Source organism: Typopeltis vanoorti, chromosome 17 (genome assembly GCF_054136105.1).
Source record: "Typopeltis vanoorti isolate ZY-2024b chromosome 17, IOZ_Tvanoo_1.0, whole genome shotgun sequence".
Taxonomy (NCBI): domain Eukaryota; kingdom Metazoa; phylum Arthropoda; class Arachnida; order Uropygi; family Thelyphonidae; genus Typopeltis; species Typopeltis vanoorti.
The window spans coordinates 105,036,991-105,053,358 of NC_143565.1; the positions used below are offsets into that span (position 1 = coordinate 105,036,991).

Consider the following 16,368-nt stretch of genomic DNA (forward strand, 5'->3'; position numbering starts at 1 on the left):
CAACAGGCATATAGTCAGGAATACATATCCATACTTGAAGTAGAAAAAGCCATCAAAGGCTTGAAATGTGGAAAGGCAGCAGGAGTAGATGATATTTGACCAGAAATTTCGAAGTATGGTGGTATAAAACTCTTACAGTGGCTGCACTGCATAGTTCAGAAAGCCTGGACAGAAGGACAAATTCCTGATGATCGGAGTAGAGCTCTAATAGTGCCCAGTATTTAAGTTTTGTAGATCTGGAAAAGGCATATGATAAGGTGCCAAGAGAGGAGCTATTCAATACGCTACAGTTATATGGTGTCAATGGGGCACTATATCAAGCAATACTTAGTCTTTATTTGAGTTGTAAGTCAGCAGTTAGAATTGGAGAAAGTACAGGAAGATGGTTTAATGTTAAATCTTCTGTGAGACAAGGATGTACATTATCCCCTCTGTTATTCATTACCTATATGGATCACATTATGAAGGAAAGTGGTATTAAACATGATATCAGAATTGGAGATGTTAATGTCAGCTCTTTGCTTTATGCAGACGATATTATACTTCTGAATAAATCTGCTACAAGTTTGCAAGATTCCCTGATTAAATTGAATAACTGTTGTAATAGATATGGTATGAAGGTCAGCATTAAAAAGACAAAGACAATGAAAATAGGTAGAATTGTTGAAAATGTCAACTGTGTTATGAACGGGGAACCTGTGGAACAAGTAAAACATTTCAGCTACTTAGGCACGATTTTTACTGAAGATGGTAAATTAAATATAGAAATAGACAACAGAATCAACAAAGCTGGTATGGTAGGCAGTCAAGAGAGAATTTAGTCAGAACAAATTAGCTGTATACAAGACAGTGTTCAAACCAGTTTTAACTTATGGATCTGAGAGCTGGGTCAGAAGTAAAACACTTGACCAAAGACAAGAGACTGCAGATATGAGAGTCCTGAGAAAGATTAGAGGTGTAAACAGATGGCATCAATGGCAATATCAGATTAAAAATGAGGATATTAGGAAAGAACTTGACATTGTCGACATCCAGGAATGTGTTAGCAGAGCTAATGTCAGGTGGTATGGTCACATGGACGAGGAAAGATTAGCAAAACAAGTGTTCTCTGCCAGGTTGACAGGAAAACGACCCAGAGGAAAACCCAGATATAGGTGGATTGATACGGTGCAATGTGCCTTAGATGATAGAAATATAAGATCTGGTAATGTTGGAGTCTTGAAAAGTAACAGACTGATTTGGAGGAAAATTGTAATTAGGAAGTTAGTTATGATGTAAATTTTTCATGTAGTACTATCATATCCTGTACACCCCTTGAGGGTACATGTCAGGAATTTGATGATGATGATTGATGTTTATTAGAGTTCTTTGGTACTTTATTTGTAATGAGATCACTTTAAAATGATTAAAATTTATATGGAATAAGAGAGGAAATAGCCAAAACACTAAACTAGCTGTATACAAGATGGTTGTGGTCATAATTTTGCTGTTACACCCAAACAAGTTTGAAAACTAGAAATTATGATGAACATAGAATGGGGCATCTACAATCTTCCACTTTCAATATCCAGTAATGTGCATTTAGACATAGTTAGCATCCCAAACAAATCTAAACCTCCCATACCTCAGAATGAAATAGCTGTTTTAAAGAAGTTATAGGAATAAAAATATTGTGATTACTATATTGCCAAATGAAGATTGAAAATCTTCATTTGGCAATATAGTAATCACATTTGGCAAATTATTGATCGATAACTCACTATATCTGAAAAGAAAAAAAAAATCCTGAATCTATTGATAAAAAAGTGAGTTCTAGGCGTAAAGAAAACATCAGCAAAAAACCTGTTCATGATAAATCACCCTGTATTTATGGGGGTACCTTAACTCCACAAATCTAATATTCCCTTATCCATAGATAGTCCTATCTATAAACTTGTTCAACAGTTAGTTAAGTCACCTGACAAAGGAGACAATGTGCACCCTTGTCTTACACCTGATTTTACATCAAACTTTTTCCTTGAATTCTAACCGCTGACATACAACTTAAATATAGAATCTTTACTGTTTTATAATGTTCTATTTATCTTGTATAACTAGTTTAGAAAAGCTATTTTTTATTTTATTTATTTATTTTTTTTGGGCACCTTGTCATGTCACCTATGCCTTTTCCAGATCTACAAAACAGTTGAAAGACCATGGGAATATAACAAGGATCCATACTTCCATGACTTACTTGAGGACTGGAGTCCTGCTTCACAACGATCCTGTTCGGATGTCCGTGCTAAGTACGGCATGAATATGGTGGCTTCAAGGGAGCTTAGAGTCACCACATTGAATAATGAGAAGCGTACCAGCCCAGGGCGGAAACGCGGCATGCAAAAGTTTCTGCGTTGCACCATAGTGGGATTGCATTTGTGAGCAGGCATTGAGTGGCAGCCAGACCAACAAAAACTAGATCCAATTCTTTTGCCGGCATGGTTGGCTGAGTGGTTAGTGTATCCACTCTCCAGCCAGGTTCAAATCTCACCATGGGAATGGATGTTTGTTTGTGATTGTCTGTGAAAATGCTAGTGGTGACGGTTGGAAGTAGATGGCATTGGTGTAGATCGTGAATTGAGTGGTGGAGACAGAGTTGTAGAGTAGGTGCCTTCCCTTGATGAGTCTTTGGACTCCCTGGAGGTGTCGCATAATAATAATGATGAATTCTCAACCGTTTGTATAATGTGAAAATATCTTTAGTTTCCATGTCTCTTTGTCATCTCTGATTCCTTTTACAGTACTCTTTTCTCCATTTTTAAGTTTTTTCAATAGTCTCCAGAACATTCTGCCACTTTCCTGATATTTATTTTCTGTATTCTTCCTGAAGTCTTCCATAACTTTTGTGTAGCTACTTTTACACATAGCTTAGCTCTTTTACATTTTTCTGTGTTCGTTTAGAATGTCTTTCAACTTATTTGTTAGGAACTTTCAGTATGCTTTCTTCTTTTCTAGGACTCTTCTTTAACTTTGTGTCCACCATGGCGTTCTTATTTTTCTATCCTTACACACAACTCTTTCCCCAGTGAATCACTCGATATTTTCTTCAGCGTTTACTGAGATTCCAACAATTAGTCTTGTTTTCAACTTTTTAATTTTTTTCTTCAATAATGTTTGAAATTTTAAACTTTCTTACATATTAATGCGTTTTACTTTATTTTTATATACTTAGGAACCTTCTATGAATTTAAGCACAGATATCCTGTGTGGACAAAAGATTAGATAATCCAAAAACCACACGTCAGAGACCAAACATGGCATTTTTTCAACCCATTTCATGCCTTCTGTAAGAATCTTGGTATTACAAGAGGGATTTATCTTCAACCTTTCAAGACCACAAACATCCATACCAATGGTGGGATTCAACTCCAGGCTATTGTTTGTAGAGTGTATAACCTATCTATTAAGTTAACTAGGCTAGGTTGCCCTTTGATCATCTGCTTTAGACAGAGCAAATGCTTTTAAAAGGGCTCTGTCTAATCTAATGTACTTAGCAGTATAAAAATTACTGATAGCTGCGGCTTATTCTAGATAGAATATGTTATTGCTGCAGTTGTCTGGAGGAGGCCTGTAAAAATTAGGTAAAATGAGAACTTGATGAACAAGTTTTAATATGATCACTTCCATATTCAATATTTCATCAATTTTACCTGTCAGAATTTTTAATAAATATGGCATTTCTTTCATGACTGACTGAATATCATACATAGTAATAATTAATATTTCATTTTAAAAATTATAAATTTTTGTATTCAGTATTTGATAAAGAAGTTTAATTTTTAACTGTTTTATTACAATTTTTTATAACGAAATTATATAATGTAATTCATTATACGGTATCTTGATTTTCAGGTCTTTCAACATATCTGTTCTTTATACTAAGAGAAAAACAGTATATCAGAAAATATAATAATTTTTTCTCTTATAGAAATTTAATGGTCATGCAACAGAAGTCTTCAGGATATTGCCTGTATTTCTTTCAGAGAAGAATTTGTGTGATGGCGCTTATTTTTTGTCTGCAGCAGTTAATGATCGAGTAATAAGTGCCTGGTGAGTAGTTGTAATGAGTTGGTTTAATACTATTAAACATTTTTGTTTTGATCCATGTATGAAAATTGTGTCTTTAATGATAATGGTCAGAATGATTTTTTAATTGGAATCAAAACAAGTGAATCTTGTATATTAAAATATACAAAACAGGTACAGATCTACTTGTTTTGATTAGATGTTAAAAATGGAACTTTTTTTTTTTTCAGTATGTTATAGATATACTGAGACATAATTTTGGCTAAGTTCGTTGCTTTAAAAAAGAGACAGAAAGAGAGATAATTGTGAATTAGAGAAAATTATATTTTGTAACACGAAAACATGAAATATAACAAATTCGGCTTCTTGCAAATTTTATTTCCTTCATCTTTGGTCTTTTAAGGCCTGTTACTGCCTAGATATCATCGGTTTACTTAATAGAGTAAGGTGACCAGTCGACGACAGAATCAGCAAAGCTGGTATGGTGGGAAGTCAATTGAATAAATTCATATGGAATAAGAAAGAAATTAGTCGGAACACTAAATTAGCTGTATACACCATAGTGTTCAAACCAGTTTTAACTTATGGATCTGAGAGCTGGGTCAGAAGTAAAATACTTGACCAAAGACTAGAGACCGCAGATATGAGAGTCCTGAGAAAGATTAGAGGCGTGAACAGATGGCATCAATGGCAATATCATATTAAAAATGAGGATATTAGGAAAGAACTTGACATTGTCAGCATATAGGAATGCGTTAGCAGAGCTAATCTCAGGTGGTATGGTCACTTAAATAGAATGGGAGAGGAAAGATTAGCAAAACAAGTGTTCTCTGCAGGTTGGCAGGAAAACGACCCAGAGGAAGACCAAGATTTAGGTGGATTGATACGGTACAAAGTGCCTTGACGATAGAAAATAATGATCTGATAATGTTGGAGTCTTGACAAGTAACAGACTGATTTGGAGTAAAATTGTAGATGGGAAGTTAGTAATGATGTAATTTTTTCATGTAGTACTGTCATATCCTGTACACCCCTTGAGGGTACATGGCAGGAATTTGATGATGATGATGAGTAGTTGACTAGTCTTATCTGCTAGAATAAATTTTATTTTTAAATTGTGTTTTTCTTCTGGTTAGTTTATCTGTTTTCAAGTTGAAAAACTATTAAAAGAGATGAGCTGTTAAAAGAGGTCTTTCCAACCAAAGAGCATCATTGTTACAACTGAACTAGGGTCTTTGACTGTTTAAAACTATATGCTGCTATAATTATAATAAGTAAGAAAATTGTTCATTTTACACAAATCATGGACTCTACAACCATGTTATAAATAATTATTTTAATTTCCTGACGCTTCACTCTTCATATTGAGGTCATCATCTGGAGTATACACATATATATCGGGTGATCCAAAAGTAACAGAAAAAGTAAAAATTCAATAATTCGAAAAGTATAGACAGTAGAATGATGCGGTTTTCACAGAAATGCACAGAAAGACATGGAATTTTTTTTAAACAACGAAAAATTTTATTACCAGAATAGTTACATTTGCCACCGACAGGTGGCGCTTCAGTTGTGTCAGTAGTTTGTGCAGTGGCGCAGCACAGTTCGCAACGCAGCTAGGATTACAAATGTTCAATGTGATGGATGTCAGACGTGGCACGACACCCTGCACAGCATCGAAGAGGGTTTCAGCTGTAATTCCTGCCACATGATGGCGAATAGCTTCTTTCTTTGGCCAATGATGTCGACCGACCTCTGTACACCTGTGACTTCAAGTAGCCCCATAACCAAAAGTCACAAGGTGTAAGGTCTGGAGATCTTGGTGGCCATTCGTGCAGGAAAGAGCGACTGAGGACACAGTCATCGCCAAATGTCGATCGCAGCAGGTGCTGGACAGGACCTGTGATGTGCGGAGGTGCTCCATCCATGAATGCTACACTATGGAGTGCTCGCCTCTCTTGCATATTCGGAGTTCTGATAATACAGCTTAACTAAAAGTGCTTTATCTTGTAACGATAACATGCCTCACCTTGGCAGAATGTTTAACTTCAGTGATAAACGTTAAATGCTGAAAGTTTGACTTTAGTATTCACTACATCTGAAATTTACATACTTCACGGTTTAAATAGTGACAGGCAGCAGTCCCAGGACCGCTAAGATTCTATTTAAGTGACCCTGTCAGTGACAAATGTAACTATTCTGGCAATAAAATATTTCGTTATTAAAAAAAATCCCATGTCTTTCTGTGCATTTCTGTGAAAACTGCATCGTACTACTGTCTATACTTTTCGAATTATTGAATTTTTATTTTTTTCTGTGACTTTTGGATCACCCGGTATATATAGTAAAACCCCTTTTTTACACTTTTCAGGGGACTGATGGAAAAAAGTGTAAATAGGCACAAATAAGTCTCATTGTCCAGTTCCCCATTCTCATATTTGCACACATTACTCTACTTGAGACTGCCTGCCATTCATGAAGATTAGCCTCATATTCTGTGTTGAATACTATGGCTGCTACTCCTTTTCCTTGATTGCCATTACCTGAATATAACAATTTGTATCTATTGCTCAGAAAGATCTCACCAGTTTTTGTCTTTTTTGTTTCAGTCACCCCTGTTATGTCGATCTGGTACTTATCTAATTCCTCAGCTTGCTCCATTACTTTGCCGTTCAGGCTTCTTATGTTGATAGTACTGATCTTTAACTCTGGTGATGTTGAGTGGGCTAAGGGATTTTTCCACAAATAACTTGAAAATCACATCCTTTTTTCACGCATAAAGATTGCCATAAATTCACTTGGAAAACAAGAAACCTAAAAGTATAATACATTATATAATAGCTAATATGATACTAGATAGCCAGGTATTTAGACATGCAGAAATAGAATTTGATCACTGTCTCTTACAAGGAAATTAAGAATACCCCCAAGATTGTTTTAAATCAACCAAATCAATGCTAAGAGAAATTTCCAGGAATCTTTTAGAGTTCAATTCTTGGATGATAAAAGTATTACCTACCTTTATTTGCAAAGAATAAACATAAAACAAATAAATTTGAATATAAATGTAAATAAATGCACATGAAAGAAAATAATGATATAGAGATAGAATAGATGAATTTAAAAAATATATTAATAACTTCACCAACATGTCTCAGAACATAAAGTAAATGGAAGAGGAGAAAGGGAATAAAAAACTTCGATGAAAACATTGAAGCAATAATGAAAGACAAGAAAGAAGCACATAAACAATGGATAAACACAGAATCACTAGAAGCAGAAATTAATGATAAATCCAAAAAAGCAGTAGCAAAAAAAAAGCATGCCAGTAAAAAGAATAGAGAAACATGGGATAACTTCATAGCAAAATTGGAAAGAGATCTTACAGTGAAGAAGCCAAATACATACAGAATTCTAAGAAATATGAATAAGAAGGTAAAAGAAAAAGCGAAACTTGAAATAATCACAGAGAAAACCTGGCTGGACTCCTTCCAAAACTTATGGCAAGATAGTAATGAATCTAAAGCGGATATAACGCTAACTAATAACTATATAGTGGAAGAAATAACATTAGAAAATCCAACATTCAATACAGCAAAGAAAATCAGGAAAATCACATGTAGAGGATGGAATTAATATAGAACTTATTAAATATGCAGGCATCCTTTAATTAAATGACTTCTAAAATTATTTAACAATATCTGGCAGCATGGAAAAATCCTAGAACATTGGAATAAGGCAATTATCATTTCTATATATATATATATATATATATATAAAGGAAATAAGTGCAACTGTTGAAAATTGCAAAGGAATAAGTCACAGATATTAACTTCAAAACTTACATCACATGTAGAAGATAAACTTTGTGAAGAATAAAATGGCTTTTGAAAAAGACAATTGTGCATTGACCCAGCTTTTACATTAAAAATCTTAATGGAAAACATTACGAATTCAACATAGAAATATACATAACATTTTTAGATTACCAGAAAGAACTGGACATGATCTTAAGGAACAAACTATGGACCATACTCAAAAATCTAAACATTCCAAATCAGCTTCATGCTGCAATAACTAACATGAATCAAAACAACTGAATAGTTGTAAGAATCAATGAAAAGTTACAGAATGCAAATCAATAAACAGAGGGGTCCCGTCAAGGATTCCCAACGTCGCCACTCTTATTTAATATCTATATGGATGAAATAGTAAAGAAATGGAAGAAAAATATAAAACTAACATTTAAACTGGATCGTGGAACTATACTTAATACCCTTTTCTTTGCAGATGATTAGATAATTATAGCAAGAAGTGAAGATGAATTTCGAAGATCAATATACTGCTTAAACATAATTGCTAAAAAAAATTGGAATGCAAATAAATATCAACAGACAGAACAAAAATCGTGGCTTTTAAAGGGCCATTTCCAGTCAGAAGTAAAATCATGATTGAAAATATTAGAACAAACTAACTACTTCAAATACAGTCGAACGCCTCTGTTCTTGAACGATTCGGTTCCCGAACAAAAAATGCCCGGTTTCCAAACAGGCAAATGGAAAATCACGTGCTGAGCTGTAAGGCGGGAAAGCGTCAGTTACGCAGCAGCCTTCATTCAGTGCAGACACCTGCTCGAATTTGCAGTGAGTTTTCTTGATTTTCTTTGTGTTTTTTTTTTTTTTTCCATAAATTATTAATAATTAAGCCACCATGGGACCACAGAAGAATAGTGATAGCAGCAAAGCGAAAAGAAAAGTTGTTAGAACCACTATAGAGATGAAAAAAGAAATCATATCCAACCATGAAAATGGCGTTCGTGTCTCGGATCTTGCTATGCAGTTCGGTATGGCGAAATCAACGATCTGTACAATACTCAAAAATAAAGAGGCGATCAGTTTTCATCTGTATTTTATCTATTTATTGTGTTTATTCTTTTTATGTAAGATTTTATGCATTTTCATTATACGATCTTATGCATGAAGTGCTGTTGTAAAGGTTTAAATAAACAATCATCTGGGGTGCAGGAATGGATTAATCCATTTTACATTAATTCTTATGGGAAAATGGTTTCAGTTTTCGAACAATTCGGTTTCCGAACAGCCTTCGGGAACGAATTAAGTTCGGCAACCGAGGTTCCACTGTATCTTGGATATGCTATATCATATATATATATATATATATATATATATATATATATATATATATATATATATATGATATCCAAGATATATATACAAAAGAAGCTGACATTGATATCAAATTTTGAAACTTTCTATAGATAACAGGATGAATTATGGACCATAATTCATAAACTGTAGAAGAAAAAAGAATAGAAACTGAAGAAATGAAGTTCCTGTGAAGGACAGCAAGCTATACTCTGGGACAAAAAAAAAGCAGCAGCACAGAAGTACGTAAAGAACTAAAAATAGACTCGGTATTGGACAAAGTATGCAAATACCGAAAGAAGTGAATTGAACATATCAAAAGAATGGACAGTTCAAGACTCCAAAAAAAAAAAATACTCCCATACCACCCATTTGGAGGATGTAGAAGTTAGGGATGATCAAGGAAAAGATGGAATGAGACTGCAACAAGCCACTGGGTCTATATCCCTGAAAGGATGTTGATGATGATAATAATAACAGTAAGGCTTTTCTTATTTCTTGTGTCTTCTCTCCATGTGGACTTGTGTATGTACATCTTTATGTAAGAACAGTGTTAGTAATGACTAGTATATATATATTGAGCAGATATCCAGAAGATACTTAGCTTTATTATTAGCCTTGCCCTTTTCTCTGAATTTTCCCAAAATATTTCTATATTCCTGGTGGGATTCATTTCCTACTCTGCTGTTCAGTGTGTCAATCTCTTGCTCTAGTGCAGGGTTTCTCAAACTTTTTCTATGACGGAACACTTCACAAATCCTGAAATGTTCACGGAACACCTTGGTTATTTTGTATTGTATTAATTAACAATTAATTGGCAATTTAGCTTATTTTATTGTTAATTAATAATTGTTAATTAGTTATTAATGTTTGGTAATTAATTATTAATTAATTAAACACCAATTAAACCATTATTAAATTAATTTGTGCTGATTTTCATTGACGTATCCCATTCTGATCAAAAATTTATAATATTATTATAAGTACTTACGAGTGAATGCAGACTTTTTCTCCTGTGTGCTGGTTTTGTAGGTTAAATATAAATAAAATAAATGAGTAAATCTAAGCGTTAAGAAAAAATAATCATTTATTGTCAAATGTTAATTAATAAATTAATAATAAGTTAATTAATAACAAAACATAAAAATAGTAAAACGTATATTGCAAATTAAGTTCTTAATGACTCCGATGTTTTTGGGTCTTTGAATTACAAATTCTTTTGATATCAGGCACAATATTAGAAAGTTGAATTCTCGTATTTGGTGTAGCGTCGAATCTATTCCTGGACTTTGATTTGGTTGCAGCATAATATGAAAATCCTGCCTCGCATAAATGTCGTTGTAAAAGGAAGTAAAACAAGAATAGCTAGTTTTGACACACTTGTCCAGAAATCATTTTTTGGCAGTTCCTTGTATTTTTGTTTTAAATCAGTCACTAATTAAGTCAATTAGATTTTCATAGTCACTTGCGCTGAAGCCTGCTGGCTTAGCTGTCAGTATAAAGGGATTCAAAACCCAGGAATTGTCGTCACTGGATTTTGGAAAATATTGCAAAAGGGTTGATTGCAAGTCATGCAAGTGTTCTAAAATTACGTTAGATACTTCTTCATTTACTTTAGAATTTATTTCAGTCAAAAAATTCATGCAAGGTGGGAAAACAATCAAAACTATTCTGTTCAACTGTAGAAATCCAGAATTGCAACTTCCTATCAAGAGATGCAATTTTATCTCTTGTATTAAAAATTGTAATATTCTTTCCTTGTAATGATAAGATAATTTCATTGCACTTTGTAAAAATATCTGCCAGATACTAGATAGCAAGACTCATCAACAATGAAGAATTTCTTAATAATTCAATAAAATTTTGTCCTAAATTATGTGACATCAAGAAGACCATTAACTCACTACGAGGTTTTCAAAAAGCCTCGATAATGCTTTTCCTCTGGATAGCCATCTCACTTCAGCATGTAATAAAAGTGCGTTATGTGCACTACCCATTTCATCGCACAAAATTTTAAATAATCTGGATTGAAGTGGTCGAGATTTTACATAGTCGATTTTTACGGCTTCATCCAAAATAATCTTTAAATATATAGGTAGTGCTTGTCTATGCAAAACACAGTGACTTTTGGTGGCTCTTGTAGTTACTTGCAGGATAAGTGTTACAACTCCCTTCATCTTTCCTACCATTGCTTGAGCACCATCTGTACAAATATCAATACACTTCTCCCAACCGATTTTCTGTTTTTGTAATATAATTATTAATATAGCTGAATATATCTTCTCCGGTAGTTTTTTCTTGTATATATTCGCACACGAGTAAATCTTCTTCAATACTTTTTTCAAATATGTAACGAACAAACACTAGTACTACAGCGAGTCCTGCGACATCTGTAGATTCATCCGTTTGCAATGAATATTCACTGCAGTCTAAGTCGATGAATTAGCTCTTTTTCTATGTCAGCAGAAAGATCTTTGATGCAGCGTGAAACAGTATCATTTGATAATTGTACTGCATCTATTTTTTTAGCAACCTGCTCATTTAACATGCATGATACAATGTCTTTCACACAATGCTTAATGAGCGTCTCACCAATTGTATGAGCTTCACCATGAAGTGCAATACGTTAACTGTCTTTAAACAAAAATCCATGGGTATTTTTTCAATAATATTCAAATTCTAATATTTGTCATAGCTATAATAAAAACAAATAGAAATTGTGTTGTAAAGGTAACTTTAGTATGAAAAACAATAAGATTATAAATAAGAAATGTCGAATAATATAAAAGTAAAGGAATAATGCAAAAGAGCAAAAAAGACTGCAACACACAAAAGTAAATATGAATTGTAACAATACTTGTAAGAAAAGTACTAAACCGTGTCAAATAATGTAAAAGCAATTGTAATAAGAATGATTTGATAAAATGTTCAGTAACAAAAATTAAAGTTCGAAATAAATCAGATATTAATTATAAAATTAGTTTAAAGGGTAAGAAGAATTATTTTTTTAAAAGTCACCTCGCCTTATGGGAATAAAAAGGCATTAGACTTTTTTTTTTTCCCCGAGGGTTCGGTCCCAAGAAATTTACTCGTAAATACCTTTCCAAATTTTTTGAATGTTCATACATTAACATAAGTATTAATAATTAATTATGGCATAATCATAAAGAGTATTAGTATACTTATGTATACAGTGTGGCATGTTGACATATAAATGACATTTAAATTAGTTATCAATCACTGGATTAATGAAATGTTGGAGCATGTCGTAGTTTCTTCAGCAAACATCATTAAATTAATTTGTGCTGATTTTCATTGATATATCCCATTCTGATCACCAAATATATTTATAATATTATTATAAGTATTTACGAGTGAATGCAGACTTTTTCTCCTGTGTGCTGGTAGTTTTCCCCCTCCTTTTGTACATCCTGGAGATCTTTGTAGATCTCCAGGATGTACAAAAGTGATGACTTGAGGTGGATGACTCACTATCTGTTTCGTCACAAACACCTTCAATAAGAGATTTCTTAAAACCAAAATTAAACAAAGTGCCTTGTCTCTTATTCATATTAGAATTTAACTCTGTATTCCTATTACTTTTAAAAAAATCACAGCACTCTGGTTTCAGAACAAGCACTTACACACTGCAATACGAACTTGCGAAGAAAGTATTCAGTAGTAATAGATTTGAGAACCGGATACAGACTACCTTGATCTTCAATTTCAGTGGAAAAATTTTCTTTATACTTTCTTGCTGATTGCTCACTGACATTTGCAACGCAGATGTCATTTCATTCAGTTTTGAGAAAACGCCGCCCATTGTTATAATCGGCTTGCAGGCAATTTTTATGATCGGTCATAAATGGCGGTATTTTCTTTCCTGATTGTTGAAAGATTTCAATGTGTGAAAATTAACGATAATTCATGAATATTTCCATGTTTAAAAATATGCTGCTTGGTCACTGACATTTGCTACACAGATGGCATTTCCTTCAGTTTTGAGAACAGGAGATATGACACCAATTGTTGTAATGGGCTTGCAGGCAATTTTTATGACCCTTCATAAACAGCGTTATTCCCTTTCCCAAATGTTGAAAGGTTTCGATGTGTGAAAATTAATGATATGCAGATGTTATTAGGTGTTCTAGGTCTGAGCTTTTCGACATATTGATGAATGTTATTCTCCTCAGAATATTTTTACTATAAAATATTTATTCATAAAAAATGCTTAGAAAACTAAAATGAAAAATTTCAGAACTTCTCGCGGAACACAGTTTGAGAAACCCTGCTCTAGTGACTCAAAAAATTCCTCCACTTCTTCCTTATGAGATCCTTTTGTGGGACCATAGGCACAAAAAACGGTTAGCCTGGTGGTTATGCGCTTTGCAACCATATGCCTGGGAAAGGAGTGTCCTGAGTTCGATTCTCGTTGCCTAAGCGAGGAAATTTCTCAGACATAGCCAAGCTAGCCAGTCTTGGCAGTGGACAGCAAGGTTTTTCTCTCCAGTTTATCTGGGGTTTTTCCTCCTGCAAGCAGCAATCCAGCCCCTTGAACACACGGATTACAATCAGGGATACTTAAGACCCAGGCATAGGCCTGATTCGTCAGCTATGCCAGTTCCCCATAAAAGGGGCCTCATGCCTGTTAAATCATCATGCATTGTCCATTTTGAAGCTTCCCACATAACTCTACGTGAAACTGCCTTTCATGGAAGAAGTTTATCTTCAGGTGTTGAATGCTTGATCATTATTGCTCGAATATAACATCCTATACTTATTATTTGTAAGATCTCACCTACTTTTGTCATCTTTGTTTCAGTGATGCCAATTATGTCAAAGTGGTATTTTTCGAGTTCTGCAAGCTTGATTTCCTTTCTATTAATACTTATTATATTGATGGATGCTCTCTTCAGTTCTTCTTCTGATTGGGTTTGTTCTTCTTCTAGAAGTTGAGCTTGAGTCCGTTCCAGTATCTGACTTTTTGCTCCTTGCCCTGGTTCCTTGACAAAAACAGCTGGGGGCCTTGTTAAGATTTCATGCCAGATGGGCAGTATCTCATCTGGCATGAAATCTTATCATGTTGCATCATCATATTTCCAATGTCCAATCTTCGCCTTTAAGCTGCATAAGTCCCAGATTGCTAGCTCATTCTCATTCGTTCAATACTCAGTGAATACCTACTAATGGGGACCACCACATGAAGGCGAAGATTGGACATTAAATCAGAAACTTCAGTCAGTTCTCTGCGTTCCTTAAAGGCGATGTGAAGTTCTCCTCCCAGTTATTTGACTTTGACCCCACTCTCAGATATATAAGTGTAAATTCATTTGAACATTATCTTATGTAGCACTGCTAGTTTAGTGTTCTGGCTAATTTAAGAAATTAGCCAGAACTATTCCATAAATTGATTCAGCTAGCTTCCCACCGTACTAGCTTTGCTATCTGTTTTCATATTTTATTTGCCATTGTCATCTTCAATAAAAAGTGTGCCTAAATTGCTGAAATATTGTTCTATAGTTTCTCCATTGAGAATGGTGTTTTCAATTTTCGTATCTTGTCTTCTTATTGTTGATTTTCATACCAGATTTGTCCATATAAGTAGGTTTGAATCAAAGTTGAACATAATAGGCATAAATTATGTTACTCTCCAATTAATACAGTATTCTTCAGTTTGGAACATGATGGAGAAAATGCTCATTAGTACAACTAGTTGAACTAACGGTGTACAGTGATTGAACGATCAAAATGTTTAATCATCATCTCTGTGATGCGTTGAAGAAATTATGCTATCCAGCAAAAAGGTTTTTTCACGATTTCTATTTATCATCTCGATCTAATTTTTAAATGTTTAATAAAACGTTTTGGTTTTGTCATGTCCCACAACATGTCAAAATTGATATTGTTCCTAATGTTGCGAGGACAACTAGACTGACTCATAACAAAACAGTGATATAGCAAAAACTGCTTCATTATTACTTAATGCTGCCATTCTGAGAAGCAGTACATACAGTGGAAAGAAAAGCTTCTGCCCTGGAGAAAAATTGGCACTGTTCTATCTAATTCCTTCACTTATTTAGCTTTAGGCAGAAGTCATCATACACTCTCAAATCATGAAATCCATTAACTCCATGTTTGTATTCTTCAAAAAATCCATAAATTAGGCACATTAGAGAGAGAGAGAGGGGGGGGGGGGGTGCTTGATTTTTTTTTTTTTTTTTTTTTTTTTTAATTTATTTTATTTTTATTATTTTTTTTAGGTTGGAAGTTTCTCCTTCAGGTTGGTTTCCTAGCATAGATTATATGTCTATCTTTACTAGTTTCCCAGTGCAATAAACTAATTAATGCTTTTTAATGATTAGCTTAACTACCAAAAAATAAATAAAATACAAAAGAGCCTTTGTATCATTAGACACCCTTTTAGTTGGGAAGTATTTTCTGTCTACCCTGGAACACAAAGAATGTGTAGTTACTGAACAGGTTGCAGACACTTTAGAGGAAAGCTTTGCTGGAATCTCAGCAAAAGTAACAGCGGCTCAACCTTTCTACGAATGGGCTAGATGGCTAGAGCCATACAATCAGTGATTTTGTTTGATATGTGTGTGTGTGTACTTTGTTATTTTGTTTTAATGCAAGAATGGGCAATTTTAATAATTCTCACTAAAATAATACCAGATTTCAGAGAAAGACATTTGTTTTATTCTGGTGACTTTTCGAGAAGGAACTCTTTCTCAACAACAGACCTTGCTAACTACCTACCCTTAGACACAGGCTGTGGAAAAGTTTAAAGAAACTAACAATGGTCTAAGGCATTTATTGTGTCTGGTATTGAGGCCTCTTTACAAGGCCACCAAAAATGGTTTTTTTCCAGCCATTTGTGATTGGATTGCCAATTTTCAATTTCTTTTTTGGTTGCTCAGTGTGTATTGGTGGATGGCTTTCTCTCATCAGATTTTTCTATCAAGGCTGGAGTATAGCACTCCAAAGAACTGTGCTCTTGTCCACATTCTTCTGCCTATACTTCATTGACCATTCTCTCTCTCTGATCTATCTATAATTTTGCTGATGGCAATACTATCCATTCTTCTTCATTCAAATGATTCACGTTTTGAAATCTTCAATAACCAGTGTCATACTGATC

The 16,368-nt window shown here is 34.0% G+C and overlaps 1 protein-coding gene and 1 pseudogene across 1 annotated transcript in view; both read left to right on the plus strand.

Moving 5' to 3' along the window:
* Window positions 1-16,368, plus strand: part of LOC150097737 (WD repeat-containing protein 43-like) — a 200,893-nt gene that overhangs the window by 72,704 nt on the left and 111,821 nt on the right. The window contains exon 5 of the mRNA XM_090407367.1: window positions 3,965-4,086. Coding sequence (XP_090263493.1) covers window positions 3,965-4,086 — 122 coding nt within the window. The remainder of the gene's footprint in view (window positions 1-3,964; window positions 4,087-16,368) is intronic.
* LOC150097738 (signal recognition particle RNA) lies at window positions 2,234-2,449 on the plus strand (annotated as a pseudogene).